We start from the raw sequence: 27,225 nt of genomic DNA on the forward strand, positions 1-27,225 counted from the left end.
ATGAGAAAATTTATAGGTTCAAAATTTCAGATGAGAAATACAAATAATAGTGAGATCATATAACTCTTCATCGATCTCATTGATAGTAACCTGGATTTACCTGAAAGGGCCAATTTTGTTTCTTCTTCTTCTTCTTTTTTTTTTTTTTTTTTTTTAACAAAGCTTCATTGGCAAAGGACACAAAATAATCTGACTGTTAAGAGTTACTATAGTTTGAACTACATGACGTTTCTAATTTTAACTGTTTAGATCTTTAAAGATGGAATTTCCCCACCATTCAACTCCAAATCAGTGAGCACAAAAATCTAAGAGAGGTTGTTACCGTTGAACCTACAATCAAAATGGTGAAAAACCTAATCTAATCACTGGATCAAAGCCAGCTCTGCAATACTGCACATATTTCTTTTTTTAGTGACTCCTGTAAAACCTCAAACAAAAGACCAGAGTTCTACCATTCACAAATCACTGTTTGTGTAGTCATGCAAAGCCACGTTCTCAAATGGATCAGAGATTATGGATGACTCTTTCTCTACAAAATGGTAAATGATTACCTTGAATTACTATATAATTTTCAACATGCAAACTGTCCTCTAAGGAGAATTGGGAAAGAGCAAATAAAGTGTACTAGCCACTGAGAGATCTATGGCTACTTTTTCTCTTTTACTCTGTGCTAACCAGTGCTAGCTATACCTTCCATTAGTAGATTGGACTCTGTGGGATCTGAAAGCATGTGTTATGAAATCTTTATGGCTAACCAAGCACTTTTGGTGTTGCTGAAATAGTCTTTAGAATAATGAAATTGTGGACCAAGAATAATAAAGTTTCTTTAACAACTCCCAGGAAGGATTTCCTATTTCTTTTCCCCCCTCCTATCTCTTTTTGATCTTCTTTTTACTACCAGAGTCTTTCCTGAACCCTGCTTTCTCATAGTGTTTTGCCAATTGTCTTCTCTACCACCCCCATTACTTGGATATAGGCAATAGTGAGAATGAACCTGGGAGACAATTACTAGGATTCTGTTTCTGATCACTGATTCTACATTCAAAGTTAGCATCAAGCTGGAGTAACCTCATTTTCCTATGAATGAAGAGGGACATCTCTACTAAGATCCGTGAAATATAGGGAGAAGATTGTGTAAGCCAACCAGGAAATACAGTCAAGAATCTTGTCACTCCTTGCTGGATTACTAAGGCAATTTAAGTTAAAAATAAAGAAAATAATAAATTAATGTGGTTGATGGGGTTTTTTAAAAAGGCAGCAAGGAAACACTGCAGTAACCAAAGTCACTAGCAGAATTGCTCGGCACTGTCACACATTTCCCATAAAATAGTTTAACCGATTCAGTATAATTTAAATTGTTCAACAAGAGGAAGGAAAACCTCAGTCAGGGAAAGAAAACCCCCACTGGGCAAAGACTGAAATAATCTTGAGCAAAATTTAAAAAAATAGTTGTACCTGCATTGAAAAAAATTCCTGGGTTTATGCTTATTATGAATGATTCTTCAGTGGTCTTTTGTGGAGTCTCATTTAACCAATAGTCCAAAACAAACCCACCAACCATCCAGAAATTTTAATTTTGCAAAGGAATGTAAACATTCAGCTTTCTTGTCATGGAAAACAACTGATCATATTTCAATAACTAGCCACATAATGTCCTCTGATAGCACCTAGCACCTTAGATCAGCTGTGTCAATTAAAGCTATTATTAAGCCCTTGTGGGGACACAGATTTGTAGGTATCCGATGTCTCAACCTGTTTTCTTACCATCTGTATCCACATTCGTTTGTTAGCTCTTTCAGTTTGACTAGCAATTATTTAGAGAATAAAATAACAAAACCATCTTCCCTCCACCAAAAAAAACCACCCAACCCAACAACATACTATCATCAAATACAAAGTAATAAAAGAGTTGTACCCAAACCTGGTCAGTCCTTCCATTTCTTGAAACTTGTACACAAACTGAAGAAACCCACTCAGCTTTGAACAGGTCGATCATTTTGCTCTCCTAAAATTTCATCTCTGAGTGCTTTCTTTCTCAGGTCTGTATTGCTCTCTCTCTTGCTCTCTCTCTCTAATTCTACCGGAGAGCGTTTTGTTTCCCTTTCCCTGTTTCTGCTGCTGAATGAATGCAAAATACATGATTTGAAGGGATTTTGTTTTTTAGGTTAACAGTTGGAAGTCTAAAATCTTGCTCTTCTGAATAGCTTTATATGCCAGTCACTCAACACATAACGTTTACATAAAGAGGCATATACAGAAACAAAAATCTGGCTTTTTAAAGCAAAAACAAAACCACAACAAAAACTCCTTTTACTTCTTTGATCCCATTCCTATTTTATGTACTTAACTATTAACACTTACCCTGAGATGTGCCATAAATGCTTTATTCCAAATGTATAAAAGCCAACCACATCTCAGCTGAGAATTAAACAGTTTTAATGTCTTCAAATCCATGTCCTTGCTCCAAACCCTGATACAGACCGTCACTGGCAGCAGTACAATAGTTCTACACAGCAGACATCTGATTCTTGACATTTAAAAATAACAATATTGGGGGGAAAAGAGGAGTCTTTTTTTTATTAACTACAAACAGCTTGTGAGTGAGCACATATCACTAATTGACTGTGTTAACTGAAACTTGCCATGATTTCAAGCTACAGTACTTTATTTCTAAATCAATGTCAGACAGAGGCCAAATACCTACAGACCTCTCATTTTCTATATAATATGGCAATGGTCTACATTAAATTAATGCCAAGTGATAATTCTACAAAGGGAGAATCAGAACTTTGTTAGTATTTAGATTATATTGTTGGTGACTACTAATTTATCCTTTGTTCAGTCCTGAATTAAGTCAGGAACCTATCATTCCATTGCTTGTCTAAGATGGGTCACATTTCATATACATGCATTCTTAACTGTATGCATGTACCAGGGGTGCCAAAAAATGCATAGAAGTGGACACTTCGGTCAATGGTAACCACTTTGAGCACCTCTTGTAATTGCAGAAGTCAAATGTGACTTTTATTCATCTTTTGCTATCGGTATATATTGAGTATTACAATTTTAATACAGTTTTGCTTTTTTAAAATGTGTATACATTTTTTTGGACACCCTCTGTATATGAGGTCAAATAAACACACACATTTGCTACAGAATAAAACAAGTAATAAAATGAAAAGAAAAATCCACACATTTATTTCTATTTCTGAAGCACACTGGGTACCCAGACCAATCTGGGATCGAGTCTCAGCTTTTCCACTTACTACTTATGCATTCCAGGGCAAACAGTTTAATCTTTTGAGCTTCGGTTTTGTCATCTGTAAGCTGGAGTAAATAGTAATACTTTACAAAGTCATTTTGAATACTAAATGAGACACTGTATGGTTTCTGGCACATAATAGGTATTTGCTATATGCCGCTTCCTCCCTTTGTTCTGTATTTGGGAGGGGTAGGGATTGGGCATAGTAAATGGCAAGAATCCAGGCTTTGCAGGCAGACAAAGCAGTTTTGATCCAACATGTGGCCATGTACTAACTGTGGCCATGTACTAACTTGGGCAAGTTACTTAACCTAATTTACTAAATCTCAGCATCTTCGACTATAAAATACCTCCTAGACTTTTAAAAAGCAAATTAGATAACGTTGGAAGAACATTCACTTTTGGTAGGCATTTATTAAGTGAGAGTAACAGGCTCTTGAAAATTGCTTTAATCAGTATTCTACATATGTAACTTGGAGTTTAATGATGCGGACTGAGATCAGAGGCCTTTAGATCAAGTGTCTCATTTTATAGAAGAAGGAGACCCAGAGAGCTGAAACAATGGTTCCAAGTCATATCACTAGTGAAGTGTCACTAACTAGTTAGTGGCAAATAGAGACTAAAATACACACTCTCTTATTTAAAGTTTAATGCTTTGTCTGCTAAACCCTGTGATGTTGAAGTTGAACACATATGTAAATCCAATTTCAATATTAGTCAGTAATTAAAGCAATACAACTGCAAAACAAACCCCTCTCTCTCGATTTCCCCAAATTTGCTTCTAAGAATGAGCTTATAAATGAAATTATTCCATGGGAGCTGGCAGGGGCTGGCTACACCTATCTTTCTGAGAGGCGCTTCCACAAGATGGCAGATTCTCCCTTTCCTATAAGGCAAGAACAGAGCTGGAGAAAACTCAGTTCTCAGGAGTCTCCCACTCTTCTGCCACCCTTTGTGAATGTCCAGCTCCTTCTCCCCTTCCTTTAAAGTAACTCTTTAACCTCAGCACACTGGTTGGGAAGAACACACTGTTTTATATTTAGTTTATTCACTATCATACTATCTCCTCTCATCGAAATATAGAATAGCTTTTCAGCTTGAAAGGATTGCACAAAACAGGAGGTCAAAAAATACCAACATTTGTTAAAGAAGGTATAACTTTGAGCTTAGTTTATATTTAAAGGTTTGAATTAGCTTGGTTTTGGGTTAATGATTGCCCAATGTAGGATAGAAAGTATTAAATTTTTTAAATCTTTCATAATTTCAGTATTACAGACAAAGGTGTTTTGGGTATTAAAGTCAGATTAGCCATTACTCTGAGGAGGAAGGGAAGAGAATGGGACTCAGGAAGGTACATGTATGATCCATTGTAATTAATGTTTTATTTCTCTAGTTGTGTGATGTATAATTTTTTTTCTTTATACCTTTCTGTAAGTCTCAAATACTTTATTTAAAAGACCGGCTTAAAATAAGATAAATAATTTGAAAATAGAATTTCCAAATCTTTATAAGATCTAATAATGCTACTATACTAAATCCCATGCTTAAATCTTCAGCTTTCATTTTCATTTTACTGAAGAACTTTAATAATAATAAGTTTACTTGAAAGATTTTTTTTTTCTCCTTGCTAACCATTTACATGCCCTTGATGCGAGGGTTGTGCTGGGGTGTATGGGAAAGAGCTATTTTGCATCAAATAGATCTAAGTCTACATCTCAATTCTACAATTTACTGGCCACATGGCTTTAAGTCACTTAATATTTTCTACAATTTATTGGTCACATGGCTTTAAATCACTTAATATTTCTAAGCTTCGGTTTCCTTTTTTGTAAAAATAGAGTATTATTATATTTCACTCTCAGGATGGTTATGAGGATTAACTGAAAAAACAAATGTGAAAATGTTCGCTACATTACCTGGTACATCGTGGATTTTCAGTTAATACCAGTTTCTTTCTTTCTTTCCTTATTTTTCTACTTTTCATCACTACTTGAGCTTTTTATTTTAGAAAGGTATACAAAGGAAATAGAAATGAATTTAAGATAGGAAGAATGTAGGCAATTATGCAAGCATAATGAAAGCATTTTGTTACCAACAAAGGTTGGGCCCAGATCCACATAACATATTCTTCTTTAATCTGATATTTCTTATCTCATCTCATCATTACTTATTGAAGTCTAGGCTTGCTTTTTTTAAAATTTGTTCTATTATTGCCAATAGTCACAGAATCTTTATTGACAAAATATACTATTCTAGGGCTCCTAGCTCGTCTCCCATTCTTTCTTCATGACAGATATTCTTATTAAAAAACTTTATTCTCAGTGGTGGATGAGATTTATGTGCTTAAGGATTTTCTAAAATTTTCAGTTGTATCCCTTATAATGGTCATTTCTATAAATTAAGAGACTTGGGTTCTAGTCCTACCTCTGCCACATACTAACAGTGTAACCCACTAAGCCTTTACCTTTCTTTGAGTCTAGTTTTTTATATGCTAAATGAAGAGTTTGGATTAGATGATCCTTTTAGCTCCAGAATTCTGTTAATAGTTTTGATGGCTTAATGAATACAAGTAGCAACCTTTGGTAAATTGGGCAATACTACTTTCAGTGGGAAATATTGACCATGTTAACTGTGTGTTGTTTGTGAAAACTATCCATGCATCGGTGGCCTCTCTGAACTCTTGAAGATCAGCTTTGGCCCCGTCCATGCCCATTGTCAGCCAGCCTAGAATATTCTTAAGGCTTGGTGGAGGCATGTCCAAAGAGCGAGGTTTGTCAGGAGGAATTCAAAGACAGCAAAAAGATAAACTTTTCAGAGGAAGATTTTTTTCCCCCTAGCATTTCTTTTTAAGATGAGAGTGAAAAATGATTATGTTATGCTTTTATAGTACAGTAAAAACTTTTTTAAAAAGGTGGGAATAGCAGGGAAAAAAACAGGAAAAAAGACACTGTGGAAAAGAAGTATACGTATGAGGGTCATTCTTATGGAGGATTGTGTCTTGGTAAAAATGAAAATACTAAAGGAAGGAGGTAGGGAAGACCCTGATATGTTTATTCAGATGAAATCTAGTTTAAGTGAATTAGAGAGCAGTAGGGAAAACGTGAGGAGGCTGTAGTAGGAAAGGAGTGGCTTTCCTTGGGTCTGTATGTGTGTGGGATTTATACACTGACACATTGCATTTTATTCTGTGGAAGCTTCCCCCTTCTTTTCTTCCTCTTCTCTGTTGTACTGGGTCTCTGCACCTGTGCTTGTCAGGTCCCCAAACTGGCTTGATCTCTACCTTCTCAGGGCTAAGGACATTATCCTGATTCCCTGTGCCCTGGGGAGTTGGGGGCTCTGGTGGGAGTGTGGTTAATGTTGGTGTGGCACTTGCAACGGTGAAGATGTAGATCAATTTTCCCAAACTAATAACTTGAGGCAGAATTTTACAACTGAAAACAAAAACAACTCTGGATAGATCTAATTAAACGCTTTCCAAAATTCCAAAGGTCATTGTTGATTTTTGTAAAAAGGCGGGGTTCTTTTAAAATTCTGTGTAGACTCCCCTTTCCTCTCCCCTCGATCCCATGATCCCTCAGACAAAAAGAATAACTCCTTGCCTTTACATAGGCATGCTTTTCAAAGCACTTTCAAATCTAGTATCTCCGGATGACTAGATGAAGTTTGTTTCCTGATAAGAGCACTTAGTCACAGAAATGTTAAAAAATTTGCTCAGCAGCACATAGACAATTCACAGTAAAGCCACGACTAGAAGCAGGAGAAGACACCACACACTTAGCAGGTACAATGTGTAAACATCCATCCCCAGACAGAAATGGTACCTGGAGGTACTGGCAGGATCGTTCTTGTTGACACGACTCTGACTTCACCAAGGCCTGGTCCATGTTAACCGAGGCTTTCTGGTAAACCTCCCGGGCTCGGCTCACCGTCAGAGTGGAGGACCAGGCGCTTTTCTTCAGGAGCGGTGCGTCCAGGGTGACCGGCAGGTTGGCACAAGTGGAGCACTTGACGTCGTTGTTACTCCGGGAGGCCTTGACCGCCTGCTCGCTGATGGTGTTGTAGGTCTCCATGAAGTACTGCGAGGCCGAGCGGTCCGGGCACCTGCCCATGGTCATCACGCCCGAGGGGGTGTGGTAGATGCACACGTCGCCGTCCAGGTTGTCGTCGGAGCTCCACCAGCCGGGGGAGGTGTTGGGCCGGGCCTTGGGCTCAGCACGCCGCTCCTTGCTCTTGCTGCGCTTGCCATACCTCACCGTCTGCGTCTCATCTGGGCTGGCTTTGCCCCCGTTGACGCTGCCCTTGGATGGCCCCTCCAGAGAGTGCGACTTGGTGAAGAGCTTCTGGACCGAGTGGACCAGATGGCGGATGCGGCCAGGACTGTCGCTGCGGTGCTCCACGGCTGTCCGCTTGTACTGCAGTGTGTGGTAGCCATCCCGGTTGAGTGGCAGCTGCCTCTCAAACTGGTCCAAGAGGTTGGGGGGGAGGCGATTGGCCTTGGTGGCCAGGGTGCGGGGCCCCAGGGCACACTCGTCCTTCAGCTCTTGCTGAGAATTGTAGTGCCTGCGCGGGAAGGTACTGCTGGCCAGCGGGTCACTGAAGGGGCCCACGCACTCGGCCTGGAAGGAGTTGCGCTGAGTGTAATAAGGGTGGTCGGCCGGGTGATGCTCCACCGGGCTCAGCAGATATGGCTTGCGGTCCGAGTGGTGCGACAGCGAGTCACAGGCGGAATCACAGGTGACTCCGTGGTGATGGCTGCGGCTGCCTGATAACCCTTTCATTGCTGAGGGGGTGCAACCTCGGGGTTCATGGACACCCGGTGGTTAGGTTCCAGACCTGTCTCCCGCAAAGACCTGAGGGAATGAAGAAGAGGGGGGAAATGGTTAACATGTCCCTCAGTAAATAGATAGTGCTCTCGTTTGCTGTGCTGTCTGCTACTGTGTTTGTTTTCTGGCAGAACTCATCATTGTTTCTAAAAGCAGCTTTAATGCATTGCTGGAAAAACCCTATCACCTCTGTAGGGTGGAAAAGCCCACTCCAATCAGATATGGGGAGACGGTAGGGGTGATAGCCAGCAAACCCAGAAAAATAAACTATAAAAATGTTAAAGTGTTTATATATTATTTGAAAGAGACCCACCCCTCCATCCATGATTCCAACAACTGTCTTTCTTTCCTTTGCTTCTCTGGTTTTATTCTTAACTGTATGTTAATAGTAAAGTTAGCACACTAGAAGGGCTCAGTTTCTTTGGGATGGCTTTGCTGATACTCCTTTGCAGAGAAATCTAGTACCCCTCTGTGCTTCCACAGCATGTATGCTCTAAGCTCTGGACCTTCCAGGGTATCTTTAGTTCCTGGCAGGCCAGCCTACCTTTTAGTCAATTACACCCACATCCCTAAAACCAGGCCAGCCACATAGACACATAGTAAGCACTCTACAAATGTGAGTGGAAAAAAACAACAACAAAAAAACATAAATGAAAGAGGCTACTGGCACCTTGTAACTTGAGAAGGTATCTTTCTATCTTCTATCACATGCTTTCCCATTAGAATTCTAATGGGAAAATTAGAATTTTCTAATTGTGGTAACAATTACAGCACATAAGCAATTCACCCGTAGTAATTATAGTTGAAAAAAAAATAACAATATGGCAAATAAATCAGAGTTGTAGAGAAAATCTGTCCCTGTATTTCTGTCATCAGAGGGTTAACAAACAGAGCAATTGTAGAACAAGTAAGCTTGAGTTGGCTAGTTTCAATATCATGGCATCTGCTCTTCCTGGTTTAAAGGTTTCTGGTTAAATGTTCACAAGCAATAGCAAGATGGCCAAAGGAAAGGCCCTTGAATGTTCCTGAGGACATGAAACACCTGGGTCTGAGGGTCAGCTCAGCCTGGGAGAGAAGCGACTCCTGCAGATCCATCCACCTGTGGGAACTCTGTTCATTCTGAGCACAGGTCTTTCCCGGGCTTTAGTAACAGAGGCTGTAGCTCCACTGGGCAGAGTATTTTCCTACTCTAACAGTGTGTTCTCAGTAGCTGACCAAGTTCCTATTGACAGCCTAATAATTTTTAAAGCTTTCCGCAATACAAAAATTGCCATATGAAGTTTTCCTCAGAGTAGATTGTAAAAGTTTTATCACAAGAAAAATAAATTTATAACTGTGTGGTGATGGATGTTAACTAGAATTATCATGGTGATCATTTCACAATACAGTTGACCCTTTAACAATATGGGTTTGAACTGCATAGGTACACTTATAGACAGATATTTTTCAATAAATACAGTTGGCCCTTTGTATCCATGGGTTTTGCGTTTGTGGGTTTTGCATCATGGAGTCAACCAATCATGGATCAAAAATAGTATTTTCGCAGTCCCAACTGCAGTTTCCCAATCTTGGATGCCCAACAGTGAATTAAAAATACTGTTTTAAAGCCACTATTGGTTAAATCTGTGGATGTGAAGGGCTGACTGTGGTTAAGTTTTGAGGGAGTTAAAAGTTATACATATATTTTCAATTACATGGAGTTGGCACTCCTGATGCCCCATGCATTGTTTAAGGATCAACTGTATATACAAATATTGAATTAGTGTGTCATAACTTGAAACTAATATAATGGAATATGTCAATTATATCTCAAAAAAAAAAAAAAGTACTGAAAAGCCAGTGTGACTTTCTAAATTATCACAAATGTCATTTCACATATTCAGAGAGGGAGAGATAAATGGTTTAATTGAAAAGAACAACAACAGCAACAAAATAAAATACATACATGGCCTAATGAAGAGAACCATGGACTTTTGAGAGGTCAGCTCTTGTCTATTCCATGGGAGGTACTATATGTGGGAGTTCTGATAATGTTGAAAATCTCTACCCATGTTTAAGAAGCTACTTTCTCTCTTCTAGTCTCTCAGTTTCTGGATTAATCTCCCAGGAAAACTGATGGGAGGTTTTAATTACCAGACTCTTTCAAAATTGTTTGGTTTACTAAATTATTAGCTGTTTGAGGTAGGGACTACGTTTTACACATTCCATGCCCAGAAAAGTGCTTTTCTGATGGGGGATCTCAGTAAAATATTTATTCAATAAACTAATACATGAATGCAAAATCCCCCAAAGTAGTCTGTACTGTGATTCAAGTCATATCTATTGAGTGGCAATATGACTGTGTAACAAGGGAAGGGCGAGAGCCAGAGAAGAAAGGAAGGGACCATCTCACAGGCATTCCAGGGACCAGTAGTTTTCAGCGCGAGGCAGAAGACAGGCAGGTGAATACTCCTTCTGCCAATCATCAGTCTTCAACTTCTGACTCTCCACAACCCACCCCAAAATGTCCCACCTTTCAAAGCTCTACCTGCCTTGAAGTTAAAGTCTGAAGAGTGCCTGGCCTGCTGACTATAGGGTTGTCAAACAGACAGAGGATAATCTGTTTGAAGGAAAGCAAGAAATTGACACCTGAAGGGACAAAAGGGAAAGCAGGACTCATGATACCTGTGGATCAAATCTTGCCGACTGAGGAAAGACTAATGAAAAGGAAATTTTAGCATAAATTACATTGGAACTGCTTTTATGAAGTTATGATCCCAAGAAGAGGCTGTGGCAAGGACCGTTACAAGAGGGTTAAATACATGTTTTTGACCAGCAAAACTGTGGCACAAACTAATTCATGAGTATATGGAAAAATCTGCTGCATAAGGGAGACTCTTTCTATAAAACAGGTCTTGTCAAAGACATTTTTACCACTTAAATATAGATTTAAAAATAAAAAAACAAAAACAACAATCCAATGGGATAATAGTCCCATAATACTTGTAAGCCTTATGATTACACATGAAAGAATCTCAATATATGAAATAATGCTTCAAACTTTCCTTCTGAAGCAGCTGGGTCTTGGGTAGATATTCTCTGCTAAATAAAATGTGCCACTGGCAAGAGCTGAAAACATGAATTATACATATTTACTCTAAAATGTACAAGATTATTTGAACCGTCTATTCAGTATGTAGTTGCCTTTAATATGTGAACACTATTTCATGTAAGATGATGTTACCTGAGGATAAGCTAGCAAACAAAGAGCCTTTTTAAAGCCATTAATGATGAATTAGTTAAATACTGTAACCAGTGATGAATTTTGTAAATGAAACATACATGGTGTAATTTTTACTCAAATTTAAGTGGGCTATCTTCAGCAGAGTAACAAACACTTATATTTTCTTAGAGGGTAATAAATTGTATTAAGGATAAATAAGTTAACTTTCCTCCTTCTTTACTTCATATTTGTAAAAAGATGTTGAGATCTTGATCCTTTTTCTCTATGATTTGGACACATAAGGTCATGAGGAAATGACAACACACAATCATAAACATTTCTAAATGCTCAGTCTTTCTGGTTAAGGCCAAATAAATGACTCCTTGTCCCTTTCTATAAAAAACAAAATTACCCTCTCTTCTACAATCTTGTCATTTTAAAAAAGGGAAATAGATTAATTTGTGATCATCAAATAAAGCAACACATTCTGTGACTTCTTAGTGAGCAGGGGTAGATGATTTAAATCCCTCAGTGGCTAAACAAGTGCTAGTGGTATCTACCGTGGACATCCTGCTCTTCCTTCTCTCATTCTTCATTTTCCTCTTTCCTTGCTCTGAAACTCCCTTTCCGGCACACTGTTTTCCCTTCTCTTAATTAATGTTTATAAGTGGCATCCATATACCTCACTTGTTCCAGCCTGTACTGTGACTGGGTATCCCTCCTGGACAGGGCCGGGTGTTGCTGCTGCAGACAACCACATGCAGATTGCAAATCCCTAAGGACGAAAGGGCTTGTGATGTGCTTAGAGAGACATGACCTAATCACGAAAAAAGATAAATAACAATTCTTGTTGTCTTCGATATTCTTGGATAATGAAGCTTTCAGACCCCCTAAATTAGACTTTAAGTGGCCATAAAAGATTTCTGAAAATAGAAAGGGAAATTGCCTTTCATGCCTTCTTCTTTGAGCAAGGGTAGGGGTGTGGGTCAACGTGACTTCATCAGGGTTTCTATAACTATGGTGATCATCTCATTTTTTCTTCCTCACCGTGACTTCAAAATTATGTTTCGGTGAATTCCTAATTTCGACTTGACTATCAGACAACATGTCCTGATTTTGGGCGTGGAAAATTTGTTGACTATATCAGCTACCATGAGATGAGCTTTGAGTGTGGGATGCACCTGGATTTTACAGAGTTCCCTCAGCCAGAGCACAAGCATTGCTGTACAGATGATGACCAAAGCAAGAATGATCCAGCACTGGAAAGGGAATTCTAAAGGTAGGTAATTTATCAGATCCAAGGAAAAACCAAACAAACCACATATTGGAAGATGCTGACAAGAGGGAAAATAATCTTGCAAAGCTGGCAAACCTTTACTTCATTTTGATTTCTGTGCATGTCTTTATTTAGAGCTGCTGTTCTTGGTTTTTCTTTACATGCAAACAGAAGAGCCATGTGAAGGGCTCCACTCTCTTATTCAGTGAGACTGACAGCCAGGCAATCATGACTTGCTTTAGAAAGGACAACATAGGGGGACCCTGCCCAGGAGAACAGGGAGCACTATGTCTGGTTTGGGGAGACCTCAGGAAGAAGAAATCTTTTCAGGGTCAAGTGTCCTTTTTGGCTTCCCTCCATGCGACCTGCCCTGGCAGGTTATAATAGTCAACTTAAGAGAAAGAAAGGATTCCCTTATTGAAGACTATAATGTAGTCCCAGAATAATGACCACGTTTCCAAGTCTTCCTAGATGTGGACAGGGGACTAATTCTGGCGAATGGAATGTAATTAGAAATGGCATAGGCAATTTCTGGAAAATGTGTCTGAAGTGAAGGGCATACCCTTTTTTATCCTTTCCCTGGCTGAACTGCAGACCTAAGGGCTGGCTGAGCAGTGATCTTGTACATGAGGTGGGATTACAGTTGGAGGATGACAGCAGCACAAGAGAAAGGACCTGGCCACAGTGGAGGACCATTTCCTCCCTGGATGTGTACCTTTGCATCTTGGTTATGTGGGGGGAAAAGACCTTTATCTTTGTCTATGCCTCTGTTATTTTGTTTTCTGACAAATCACCTGAACCTATTCTTAAGTGAGATAGGTAGGTAATCAGGGCCAAATCCTGGAAACATTTTTTTAAATTTAATTTTTATTATTTTTAGTTTCAGGTGTACAAAACAACACAATGATAAGACATTTATACCCCTCACAAAGTGATAACCCCACCAAGTCTACTACCCCTCTGACATCGTACATAGCTATTACAGTACCATTGATTATATTCTCCATGCTGCACTTCACATCCCCTGGTTATGTATATATATAGAAGGTGCAAAAAAAAATGTATACATATTTTAAAAAAGAAAAAAACTGTATTAAAATTATGCTGATGGTAACCACTTTGAGCATCTCTTTTAATTGCAGAAGTCAAACATGACTTATATTCATCTTTTGTTATCAGTATATATTGAGTATTACAATTTCAATACAGTTTTTTCCTTTCTTAAAATGTGTATACATTTTTTGGCACCCTCTGTATATACTTATGCATATATATAATTATATATGTATATATGTATATACATATATAATTATAGTTGACATTCAATATTACTTTATATTAGTTTCAGATGTACAGCACCGTGGTTAGGCATTTATATAATCCATGAAGTGATCCTCCCGGTAAGTTTAGTATGGATCTGACACTCTACATAGTCTTTACAACATTATAGTACATGGGACTTACTTTGCAGGTGGTGGTGCTCTATGAGAGTGATTTAAACCAGGCAGTGACACAACCATACCTATATTAAATGCTTCTCTGGCTGTAGAGAGACTAGCTTTAGGGGTGAGGAGAGGCAAGAAGATCTAAAAGAAGCAATTATTTATTCCCTGTGCTACAGGAAATATGGAAGTGAGAGGTTTTACATAATTCACGAACTCATTGAGAAAATAAACCACATAAAAGTGAAATAATCAGAGAATAAGTCAGAATCTAATCAAGCATCAAATTGTGTGGTATATGTTGCATATGTAATGTACCAAGACAAACCTTTTGAAAACAACAAATCTCCAAGGTGCAAAAATTAAGGAATATAAGGCATCTCAATTTAGAAGGCTTTGAGAGTCTAGAGCAGCATATTCTTCAGAGATGAGCTTCTTAGGATGATGTGTAGTGCTTGTTCTACATGTTGTTCAAGTCTAAGCATTTCATCTCTCCTTTGGCTTTTTTACATTTGCTTTCATCTATGATGATACCATCCAGATGGGAGTCAGATCATCTGAGAGTTGCAAACCTGATTTCATTAAGGTTCCTTTCACACAGCTTCTCTTTGATATTAAGTCACTGGCCTATGGAAGAAAGTTGTAAGAAACAGGTATTTATGCTTGCATGCTTTTTCCTATTGGATGTCATCTGTCTTCACAAAGAGTGTCTTTTGAATGAGGCGCCATGGAGGAAATCCATCTCAGGTCTTAGTATTAGCAAGGCTGTGTGTTCTACAACGGTCAGTTAATCTTGCAGGTACTGTAACTCTTGTAAGGTGACTATGTTTCCATTTGTGCTTTGAATACCATGAAATTTATTAGGAAATTTATGACAAAATAGTATGGTTTTATTAGTTTTCTACTTTTATTCTACTTTCATTACCTTTCCATTGAATGTATATTTTATCCTTTTTCATGATCTATATAATTTTGTAAACCAATTGTTTGTGAAAAAAGATGGAGTGGGGATGGCAAATCTATGTTTATCCACATATCTCTGTATTATGTAAATATAAATACTTTGTTAATATATTTTTTCTTTCACTTGATATTGTCAAATGACTGGAACAACGTTTCTCAAGCCTGAGAGTGCATAAGAATCCACTGGAGGGTTGGTTAAGACACAGGTTGCTGGACCTGGTCCTCAGCTTCGGGGTTGGTTCTCAAGAATTTGCATTTCCAACAAATTCCCTGGCGATGTTGATGCTGGTCCAGCAACCACAGTTTGAAAACTTCTGAACTAGACTCTCTGTTTCTCACATCCGCCATTCTTCCTGGAATGCACATCTTCCTTTCCTCCACTAGGCCAAACTCATACTTTTCCTTCAAAGCCCCAGTTCCACTGCCACTTTTTTCAGTGAAGGCTTTGTTGAATCCCAGAGACAAAGTTACCAACTGTCTAGTGTATTCTCACACAGCACATTATTCATACCTCCACCAGGCACTGGAAATGCTTATGTTTGCTGTAATTTATTTTCTTATATTTATATCTCTCTCAGTAGACTATGAGATTCTAGTGGGCATGAGGGTGTCACTCATTTTCACATCACCATTTCCTGGGAAAGTCCCTGACACAGTACACACCCAATGTTAGCCAAAACAATACATGAATGGGACATCTCCTGCTTGGGAAACATATTTTCATGTAAAAATGTGATAACTTGTCAATGAAATGACTACCTTTGTACTGGGGATAATGTGCCTCTCGTGTGTGCGAGCTGGTAAGTTTTTGAGCAATGCCTAATGAATTGCCTGTGTCCTGTGGCTCGTTCATCCTCCTTCAGGCCTCTCAGCAATTAGGGGCTCTTGAGATACAATGGCAATGACTGAAGAACTGTTGTAGAAAACTCCACGTCGGCGTCTCTCTATACACATCTCTGAAGACAGGGGCCTTTTTGGTTAGAACCTTTCTGCTAATAAATTGAATTCATGAGGGAAGATGTTTTCTGTAGTATGCTACAAAGTCCTCAATAAGCTGTGGAATTTTCTCACTGGTATTTCTGAATCCAGTGAAACACAAGCTTTGCTTTATTACAGGCCTAGTATGTGCTAGGAACTCAATATACATTCTTTTGTAACCATTGCAAGCGTGGCATGATTTCTCTTTCTCTTTTCCACAGATAAAGAAATAGGTTCACAGAAGTTAAATAACTTGCCCAAGGAGCACAACTAGTAAGCAGCTAAGCTGGGACTTGAACCTGGGTCTGTGAAACTTAAAGCACATGTTCCTCCTGCCCCAAAATAGCTTCAAGAAACTTGAGGGTGCTGGAGGCAGCATGGCAGGGACCACCCTGCAACCAGTGGATCTCCACAGCTTTTGGACTTTCCTTTGAAGAAAAGTTTAGCTGCTAAAAGAAAAAAAAAAAAAGAAAAAAAAGGACAGTACTATCATACTTCATCATACTGCCTCTTTTTGATACAGGAAGACTCATCCAGCTTAAACATTAAATAAACATTCAGCAAGCCAACTAGCAAACTGCTCCCTGGGAATGTGCATCTACAGGTACCAATAGGTAGGTGACCCTGAGATCTTGTCACAACTCAGCAACTTTGTACAAGTTAAAGATGTTGCCCTGCGAATTCTGCTAAGTCCAAGCCCACAGCTTCTCAGGCCCCTTTCTCTCCACCACATGGACCATTATGCAATATGTGGATAATGTTTTTAGCCTAGATATAGAAGTAGGCCAATGTAGACAATCACTTTTCAGCTATCTACAAAAGAGCTAACATTCATATATTCCTCCCCCCCCCCCCACAAATATTTATTGAGCATCTACAAAGTGACAGGTTATAGTTCTAGAGGACCAGGGCTCCAGTAGTGAGCACAACTCAAAAAGTCCATACCTTAATGGAAAGTACATTCTTATGTGGGGAGACAGACAGTAAATCAATATATAATGTACAAAAAAGTGATAATTATATCATATAACTTGTCAGGTGATAACATATAAAATGCCTTCCATAAGTAGTCTTTTATAATCTCTTTGCTGACCCAGTGGCACTGAAAATTCTACAAAAATTTTGGCTTATTCATTAAAGAGGCAGTTTAATAAAGTTTGTGTTCATTAGTATATTTCAGCAAACATTAGGCAGATAGATATGTCTATGTGCAAGACCCTGATCTATGTACTTTATGTGTATTATCCCATCTAATTGTCACAGGTTCCCTGTGAAGTAAGTACACTTATCATCTTCATTTTCCACAGGAGAGGAATGAGGCACAGAGTCAACCCAGGAAGTCAGATTCTAGATCTTGCACTGTGCACCACTATCAATGACAAAGTGTCTTTGTCACTCAACATATGACGGGATGCCACTAAGGCTGCAGAATATGGCTGCGTAAATTGTGTAAGCACAATTGCAGGGGGCAGGAAGACATGGGAGAAATATGATGCATTCCAACATCAAATGGAAATAGGATTATTTATCTATTATTATTATTGTCTAACAAGAATTAGAAATTGTCTAACAATAATTGAAACCACGGAGATTACATACATATTTCAGAGCATAGACACATACTTAATATATACATTATATATACTTTTAGATAGGCCATTTAAAAGGAAAAAATTTAGAAATTCAGAATTTATGAACTTTTCCATAAAAAAAATTCCTTTTTTCCTGCACATCTCAAAGCTTAACCTGAAAAATTTCAATTTCTTCATGGCCCTTTTTCCTCATCATTTGCTAACGCTAGCGTGGAGTGGAGTGAGTGGGGTGGCAATTGACATTGTTCAGGGAGGCATCCTACATTACACTGGTAAGCAAGTAAAGGCCTATAATAAAATGAAAGACAAAGCAGGGGGAGAGAACGCACAATAAATGCTTCATTGCTATGGCATCTGATGACCAGCCTACACTATTTCTCTCTTTAGTAACTACTGCCCTTAACAGCTTTTCTTCTGACCCCTGAGGGGTATTGTTTCTCTACCTGAATCTGTGTCAAGACAAAATTCTATTTAAGTAGGATTATACATTTTAATTCCCAGCCAAGTGAACGGGTGGCCTAAAATTCCAGCAGACCAGATCTGAGCATGAGCAATTGGTGGTGATCGCAAGAACTAAGTGTGTAAGTCGGATGAGAAGTGGCTTCAAATGGGAATGGAAATGTTAAAAGGATGCTGCTTGCAGGAAAATATTAGTAGTTCATTTTAGACTTGAAGAAACCTTTTAGATGCTTACTTAGGAAATGACATTCAAAACCGGAATGCTTTGGTCCTACTTCTTACTCTCTACACAAGATGCCCAGCTTGGTCAGATTTCAGAAAATGTCCTCACCATTGCTTCAATCTGTCTTCATTCTAGCATCTTTAACTTCACTTAGCATCTTTAACTAGGAACAGGGCGTCTTCTTTTACTATCCCAGTCTTTGTTTATGTCTACTTAGAAATGTATTGCTCTCTTTGTCTCTTTCATTTTCCCCTCTCTCTTTGGGGAAGCTCTCTTAGTGGCACCAGCCCTATAAATTGCAAGAGTTCTCTTGTTAGGGTCCTTGCCATACAGCTATATCATGGGTTTTAAACATGGTCAACATTCTGTGACTTTTAGATGAGGAAATCTCTGTAGAATTATTTAACTTAAGCTTTCGATATAGATTTATTTTTAGTTTTAGACCCTGAGAATTGCTCTGGGTCACTGAATGTATGTGAAAAAACATGAAAAAATAAATTCTGTAAACATGCGTTTATAAGCACGATTAAGAACTCTGCAAAAAGTGTTGGAATCCAAGGGTAACTAATCATAGTGCAAAACTGGATCCATGAGTAATGGAGGACTACACAGGGGAAATCTCCTTCTATCCTCCCAAGAGAGAACCGGAAACAGAGACGAAGAGGGAATCTGTTATGGGTGACATAGTTTCTCTCTCCTGCAAGTGCTGGAAGTTTGAGGCTACTTACAACTCTTGTGTGTATACCAACACATGACATTTTTATTTTTCATCCAAGCCAACAGATCCTCTGCTCAGGAAACCTCACTATCTCTCCTCCCTCCACTACTGATTCCTGTATCTGGATATTCACAGCCCTTCGGAAAGAACAGCATTGTAGCACTTTTTAAGCATTTGCCTCACTGGAGAGTAGTTATTTGCACGTTATTCTGCCTTCCATCCAATGTGAACTCCTTAAGGAACCTGATTGCTCAGCAGCTAGCCCAATGCCAGGCACAGTCAGTGCTCAACAAATGAATAAAACAAACGTAGGGAAAAAAGCCCCATCAGCTTGCTAGCTCGGTTAAGTGTCCCATAAACAATCTGAGTGGATCTTCCAAGACCGGTAAAAGAGGAACATTATGCCTTTGGGATGCGGGAGGGACCACACACGATTGTGTTCTATTAGATTGAGTTGTTAGAAGAGAAAAGGATTTGACTTCAGGAAGCTATTTTCTCCTTTGTGGGAGTCGGATGGAACAAAATCCTGCCTTGGTTATCCCTTATTTTGTTTGTGGGTACTGATAACAGCAAAACAGGCAAAAAAAAAATATATTTACAAACGATAAAAAAAGATTTTTATCCACGTGCCACTGCCCCTTCCATTACTCCCTCTACTTCATCTTCCACATTCCTTCAGAATGATATTCCTAATCTGATCTGATCATGTGTCTTCCCTGCACAAAACTGCCTCCATTTCCTTCAAAATAAAATCCAGCCCCTTACATAGCATGTGCAGCCCCTCATGGCCTTGCAGTGAACATCCTCCATCCTCACCTCTACTCCCTCACTGCTCCCTCAAACCCCAGACCATGTGCAGTCTTTCTTACCCATCTTGCTTTCAGTGTTGTTTATGAATTTTGCACAGTGCTTACTTCCTCCATTCGGGGAATGCCCTTCACTGACTAGATAATTCCTATTCAGTCTTCAAAATTCAACAGCTCCCCTGCTCCATCATCTCCCATTTACCTTTCACATTGTCATATGCAATGAAACTCTGCCACTGATTTCTACACTCATCTCCCTTCTTTCTAGTTTTCTCTTCTTTCGATATGAGGCAGCCACAGTTATACTTAGGGTCAGCACACTTTCTGCTTTGCCCCCAGTCTACTCTTCATCAATAATGAACTTTATAATCTAAAACTGTAAAAGCTGAATCACATGAAGGAACTTAGGAGTTGGTTGCCAAGGGACAGTGGCCTCCATGCTCCCAGCTCTCAGACACCTGAGCTTGGGCTGTGCTGAAAGGTTGATTCATCACAGGCTATAGCTCTGACAGTGGAGAAGGATCTGATACCTGATCAACAGCCTTCTGTATCCTCATTTGTGGCAATATTTTTCTGCCTACATGGGATATTTCCCACCATATCTTAAGATTTCTGCTCAGCTTAAGATATCTCCCCCCTTCATTTTGTTTTCTCAGAAAATACAGGTAGGTATTATGCTTGTTCTCAGCAACTAGAGGGAAGCAGCCTACACATGGAGTGGGAATTAAATTATACCCTACAATTAGAATTTAATATCCAAGTAATAATGAGCTGAGTGAGAAGTCTAAGAGGAACACCTCAAGCTCTCAACTGGCCAGTAGTATCCTAGGATGTCCAGAGCACACTAGATTTTTCTTCTTGCACTATGCAGTGTTCATTCGTGTAATTCCTATCTTTCTACTCAGCTGAGCTCTCTGAGAACAGAAAGTGAAGTTCACCTTTGCATTCTCAGCGCCTAGCATAGTTGTGGGTCTAGAGCAAAGTACCCTCGAATGGCGGCAGTGAATTGCATAGTGAAAAAGTTATTTCTATTTTAATTATTTAAATTCATTTAGTTTAATCAAGGCAGAAAAATCTCTGTTTCTTTTTTTTTAAATCCAAAATGTATTTATTGGATGGTTTCTCACTCATCTTGACTCAGGGTGCTTTTAGTGCTGCTTCCTTCTGAAGGAGCATCCTTCTGTAAGCCTTGCTTTTCCTCCTGTAGGCTGACAGATGACCGTGGAGCAACCGAAACACAAAACTACTGTTTGTGCATGGCTAAAGTTGGTGGTAGTGATGGTGATGATTTTATAGCATCCTGGGCATTTCACGTCCATGAAGTAGGAATTGTGGGGCTCTGCACCAGGCACTTCTTCTTGTGTTTCCTCTTCTCCACTTCTGGAGAGGGATGAAGGAGATCCTTAGCAAGAGGCATATTCTCGTGGGGAGGTCGTCACTGCTGGAAAGGCCCTGTTTCTTGATGATATGTTCTCAACAAGTCTTTTTGCCTTTCTTCCCTTTTAAGCAGGCTTCAGCAGGCACAGCATCTACCTGAGTAAATTGTTTTCCTTGTTCTTATTTTTAGTTAACTTCTGTTGGAGGCAAGGCAAATGGAAATGACATCAAGATTCTTAAACAAACAAACCAACAAACAAACAAAAATATTTAAATTAAAAATGAGTCTTTGTAGAAAAGTATTAAGTAAAAAAATAATACCAATAAAAGTGGAGATAGCAAAAATCATGATGGTGGTATATAAATGATGGGTGTTTGGAAAACACCAACATACAGCAGGTGCTCATTAAATGTTAATTTAAGGGATAAATGAATGTCACTTGCATCCACTCATCTTTTGACTTCTCTAACTTCCACAACTGCCTCCAGTTTGTATTATTGCAGTTATCTCATATTCTGAGCTATATTCCTGCCTCTACCTTCTGCCCAGCTCCCTCATGCATGAGCATAACCTCTCATAAATGTGCCATGCTTCCTTCTAACTTAGCAATAAATGTCCTGACTTCAGACATTCAAGTTCCTCCAAAAGTTGGCTCAAATCTGTCTTTCCAAATACATTAGACCAAGTTCCTTTACGTAAACCGCATGAATGTTTGTGATTCCTAGGTGATACTTGGTATCTTCTTGACCCTGAGACTTGAACTTGAAAGCACTCAGAATCCTACTCATCTGTTAAGTTCTGTTCAAATATCCTCCCTCTAATGAAGCCTTTTTTTGTTGTTGTTCATTCCATCTGGGGGTGATCTGCCTTACCTCTAACCTCTGACAGCACTTTTCCTGAGGGGAAACTTTCATCATGTGTACATTATATTTAAGGTATTCTTTCAGGATTTTCCTAAATGCCCTATTTTCTCTTTTAGATTTCAAGTTCTAGGTAGGCAAGAACCAATTCTTACACCTCTTTCTACCCCCACCCTATTTTTGTTGACTAAATATCTTACTGACTGAATTAATAAATGAATGGTGATATTTGGGGATATACTGAGGGAAGGAAATGTAGAAAATCAGTACACTTCTTACAAATGCTACTTCAGAGAAGAAATGGACAGCAAACTCAGCAGAAGGGAAAGCTCACTGGGAATTTGAATATGTTAATTCATCCAATTTGAAGAAAACTACCTCTTTTTTTTTTTTAAGATATCTAATATTTAAAAATATCTTTCAAATTAATGATATTTATATTCTAGTCCAAATCCTTCCATTTTAGGGGCAAGAAAATTTAGATAGGACTATAAATATAATGTTTGGATACACATAAATTTATGTATGACTAGTACAGTGTGCACACTGCAAATATGCACAGGCGAAACAGTCCCTAGGTTCTTTGCAGCATATGTTTCAAACGTCAGAGGAATCACACCCTTTAAAATTCCCTTAACCTTAGATACAACCATAAACATTAACGGCCATATTTGTAGTACATAGTCTACTCCACTGGGTATAATATTGTTAGCTATTTATAGAAACATTGAAGAAAGCTATCTGTGGGCTACTTAGGGTGACCATTCCTTCCAGGGTGAAGTGATATTTTCGTGGAACACATTTCAAAGAAGATCTTTCTACAATAGTTGCCTCTAACCTTTAATTTGTTGTTGTGTTTCCTGCCAGATGCCTCACTAGAAAAATAGCAATATTGAAATGGCAAAGGCATAGGTTAGTATGTCTATAACTATTCAGCAACACACACACACACACAGACACACACACACACACAGAACAAAAATAAAAGATTATTCTGGGACTAACTATTGGCCTTAGTGAACCTTTATTTGCTTGATCTCTCAGAGGGATGGATCACTTTCATAAGGAAACACCAAAAATCAAGCCTACAACTCTGGGCTGGAGGAAAGTGTTTTCCTTCCTGATCATACTCTGATGAGAATTCCCTTTTGTTCTTCTTACACCACCGAAGGAATTGGGGTGATCCGCTCTCAGGGACAGCATTTACATTAAGTGTGAAAAAATACTCTCAGTAACCGAAGGCTGTGAAGAATTGCATGTGAGATCAGTCTCGATTTGCAGGGTACCACCAAGACAGATGCTAAACAGGGCATGCAGCCTTGCTCCACTGAGACCAGCAGTACAGGGTATAGTCTAGAACAGGTGTGGGTTATTCTGTGGTCAACAGTGGCCATACTATATGGTGGGTGGCACTAGGCCTGGTTAAGTCCACAAACCCTGCAGCAATGCTAGTTTGGATTAAGAATGACCTAACCTGGAGCAGCCGGATGGCTCAGTTTGTTAGAGTGCGAACTCTGAACAATAGGGTTGTCGGTTCGGTTACTACATGGGCCAGTAAGCTGCGCCCTCCACAATTAGATTGAAGACAACGAGCTGCCACTGAGCTTCCAGAGGGGCGGCTGGATGGCTCAGTTGGTTAGAGCGCGAGCTCTTAACAACAAGGTTGCCAGTTCAATTCCTGCATGGGATGGTGGGCTGTGCCCCCTGCAACTAAAGATTGAAAATGGCAACTGGACTTGGAGCTGAGCTGTGCCTTCCACAACTAGATTGAAGGACAATGACTTAGAGCTGATGGGCCCTGGAGAAACACACTGTTCCCCAATATTCCCCCCCAAACAATTAAAATTAAAAAAGAAGAATGACCTAAACCCTTAAGGAAATAGAATTTTAGGAATTTTATTTATTTTTTGGAGGTCCTCAAGCTTGGAGTTAAGCCAAGGGCAGGCTGGGCCTCTGAGGATGCTACCAGCAAAACGGAGTCCATGGACTTCATCTGGTCCCACCTCTGAACTTCAATCTATAGAGTTAGACTGTAATGGCATCAATCATAAGCATTCTTGGAGTAGCCATTCAGTGGATTTTCAGTGATGATTAAAGAACCTATTCAAACAAGTGGAAAACACACTTATCTTTTACCCTTTAACACTTAATGGATCAGCATTTGAGGAAGAGACAGAATTAAAGCAAAGGTGAGTGCAGTTCTTAGCTGATAATGCACTAAAATGTTATTCACTCTTTAAGAAGTCTTGAGGTCATTCAGTCTTTCAAGATATACTTTGGCTGTTTCTCAATTACACCTTGTGCATAAAATATAAAAGGAATAGAAATATGCACCCTACCCATTTGGTAGAAATAAACACATTTTCTGGATGTGCATGAATTTACAATTTTTTTGATAGAAAACCCCAACTCTATTTATTATTATTATTATTATCTTTAATCACAGCTCTGATTTCTCTATATAGTCCTTTCCGACATTAGAAAAATAATCAAGACAATTGAAATGTGTGTGCGTAAAGGGAGGAACCAAATAACTAAAATAGATAATTTGGAATTCACCTCTATCAATACCAGTACTGTACACAAATTTCTTTGTAATGACAAGTTTAGTGGTAATCATTACTTGGTGCCAAAGAAAACATCAAAAGAAGGTTCTGGTAAAAAGAAAGGTTTGTCTTTTAAACATAATCCCCGTTGCTTCTCTGGGCATTTCTAATACATTGTTTGTTAAAAGTCTCAATGAGTCAACCATGTAGGCCCCAGCAAAACAGTGAAATTGGATCTAGAAAGGACCATAAAAATAGCTGGGCCATAATTTCCCCAAAGTGTGTTCTGTGGATCTCTAGTCCTCAGAGAGATTCTATAAAAAAAGACATTTGGTACAATATGTTTGGGGGAAGCTGGCTATTATAGCCTCTCTTCAGAGATTTGCAATACTCTTTAACCTGTGGCTGTGAAGTTTTGCAAAGAAAACTTCTTAACATTTTCACCCCAGTGTTTTTTAAAACTGTCTGGTCACTGAATTTTTGAAGGCTGTCTTTTGCCATTTCTCAGAATGACCTCTCTGTAGAACACACCTGAGGAATTGCTGATGGATGCCAAGGCCGTCTTTCCCAGGTGAGGAAACTGAGCATGACTCACTCCCCTTTCACTTAAACCATATTTACTCACAAGAACCTTGGTTAAGTATGGATCACAGGCTTTTGAAGCGGAAGAGGACTTAGTCTATCTTTATAAAAGAAAACAATAACTCAGGGAAGTTTAAGTGAGTTACTCAAAGTTACCAATTAACCAGTATTCGTGTCTAGAATTTAGAATTTCATTACTTCTGCTTTCTCCTACTCCCGTTATAAAAGAGCTCTTTCCACTATATGAGGACACTTCCTAGAAATTATTGTAGTCTGCATTTTGCTTTATCTTATGGCGAGTCTCTCTTTTTTTTTTTTTTTTTTTTTAAGATTTTATTGGGGAAGGGGAACAGGACTTTACTGGGGGACTTTACTGGGGAACAGTGTGTATTTCCAGGACTTTTTTTTTTTATTTGGGGAACAGTGGTGTGTTTTTCCCAGGACTCTCATCAGTGCCATCCAAGCCAAGTTGTTGTCCTTTTAATCTTAGTTGTGGAGGGTGCAGCTCAGCTCCAGGTCCAGTCGCCACTGTTAGTTGCAGGGGGCTCAGCCCACCCTCCCTTGCGGGAGTTGAACCAGCAACCTTGTGGTTGAGAGCCCACGCTCCAACCAACTGAGCCATCCGGGAGCTCAGCAGCAGCTCATTGACTTCATTCTAGTTGTAGAGGGTGCAGCTCACTGGCCCACGTGGGAGTCCAACCGGCAGCCCTGTTGCCCAGAGCTCTGGCTCTAACCAACTGAGCCACCCGTCCATCCTGAATCTTTTTTTTCCCCCCCTGTACAGTAGAAGCTTTTTCCACAGAACTCTACTTAATCTACTTCCCTCTTTAATGGACACTCTTCAGTTCTCTCTGAAAACACAGCCAGGCTGCGTAAGGCATGACAGACCCTCACATTATTATTAAGTGAAGCTTTTTTAAACTTTTCCTCAAAGCTATTTATGTTTTACTAACTTGGAATTACAATTATATAATTTAATTAAATATTACAAAGTATACAAAGAGTGTTGAGGTATGAGTGCAGAAGAGTCATTTCTCTAAAAACTCTTTTAAAAGAGTTCTTTCTCTTTTAATTTAAAAACCTTTGTAAAGATTGAATAGATATGAGTTGTTAAAAATTGCTGCCAAAGTCATTGTGGGTGAGACAAGTACAAATAATGGAAAAAAAATACTGAACATTTGGAAAGATTCTGTATTCAGATTGTTTTGCAGGTCCAAATCTAAAGAAAATGAAACTAGAATTTATAGATAATATAGTATGAATGTGGTTCATGCAAGAAAGACAACTTGGAACTCCAATCAATAGATTCATTTTTTGAAAAAAGCCTTGGTCCTTCATGAAAATGTTGGTGAATGAATGTACATTTATATGTTTGAAGTCAAAACTAAATGTTTGAGCAAAGTACTTTTAAATGACTCTTTGCCTTATCTACCCTTTATAAACAGCCAACTACCAGTATAGATAAATCAAACAGTTTAGGATAATTGTTACTATGTGTCTAAACATTTAAAAATACTATTTAAAGTGTTAGAAAAATGCCACATTCCTGTGTGGCAGGTTAAAATTTTGAATTGCTGTTACTTCCCTGGATTCCCTGGGTCCTTTGACCTTTAAAACTGGAGGGGGAAGCTAACAGCCCCAGGGTAGGAAGGCCACAAAGTGATGCAGAGAAAGAGGATGAAAACGTCCTCAGCTAGATGCTGTCCTTATGAACATCTCTCCTATAGTACCAGACACAGGAGAGGGCAAAGCCAGACACCGGGGAGTATGGACACTCAGACCATAGTTTACAAAATTAACAAGAGAATAGAGATCTTGAAAGATGATTCTACGGGAATGTTTTCTTACAGGGGAAAGTCAGAGATATCAGAAATAAAAGCTCTTATTGGGAGACCAGAAGACTTTAAAGGGGACGAAATGGGAGACCAGTGTGTCTGATCCTTTTTTTGACTAAAAGTACTATAAGAAATATATAGTTTACTTCTTGATCCAGTATAAAACAAAAGGAATACAGCAATATGTTCTATTCTAGTTGAACCTATGCTATCCTATATTATTCTATTTCATTTAAAAATACTAGCCATGAACACTAAATTATTTCTTGACCCACACTTT

General features: G+C 38.9%; 1 protein-coding gene and 1 pseudogene across 20 annotated transcripts in view; both read right to left on the reverse strand.

The window, feature by feature from the left end:
- The window catches only part of DLGAP1 (DLG associated protein 1), an 860,924-nt gene that overhangs the window by 288,992 nt on the left and 544,707 nt on the right, over positions 1 to 27,225 (reverse strand). For 8 of the 20 annotated variants that reach the window (XM_019755703.2, XM_074340269.1, XM_019755707.2 and 5 more), the window contains one exon: positions 7,084 to 8,112. In XM_019755703.2, coding sequence (XP_019611262.1) covers positions 7,084 to 8,040 — 957 coding nt within the window. In that variant the 5' untranslated portion in view covers positions 8,041 to 8,112. Of the gene's footprint in view, positions 1 to 1,915; positions 2,124 to 2,361; positions 2,505 to 7,083; positions 8,113 to 27,225 lie in introns of those variants that run through there. The other 12 variants (XM_074340271.1, XM_019755708.2, XM_074340276.1 and 9 more) reach the window with 8 other exon arrangements.
- On the reverse strand, positions 20,872 to 21,310 carry LOC109460396 (small ribosomal subunit protein eS27; annotated as a pseudogene).

Source organism: Rhinolophus sinicus, linkage group LG09 (assembly GCF_036562045.2).
Source record: "Rhinolophus sinicus isolate RSC01 linkage group LG09, ASM3656204v1, whole genome shotgun sequence".
NCBI classification, from domain to species: Eukaryota; Metazoa; Chordata; class Mammalia; order Chiroptera; family Rhinolophidae; genus Rhinolophus; species Rhinolophus sinicus.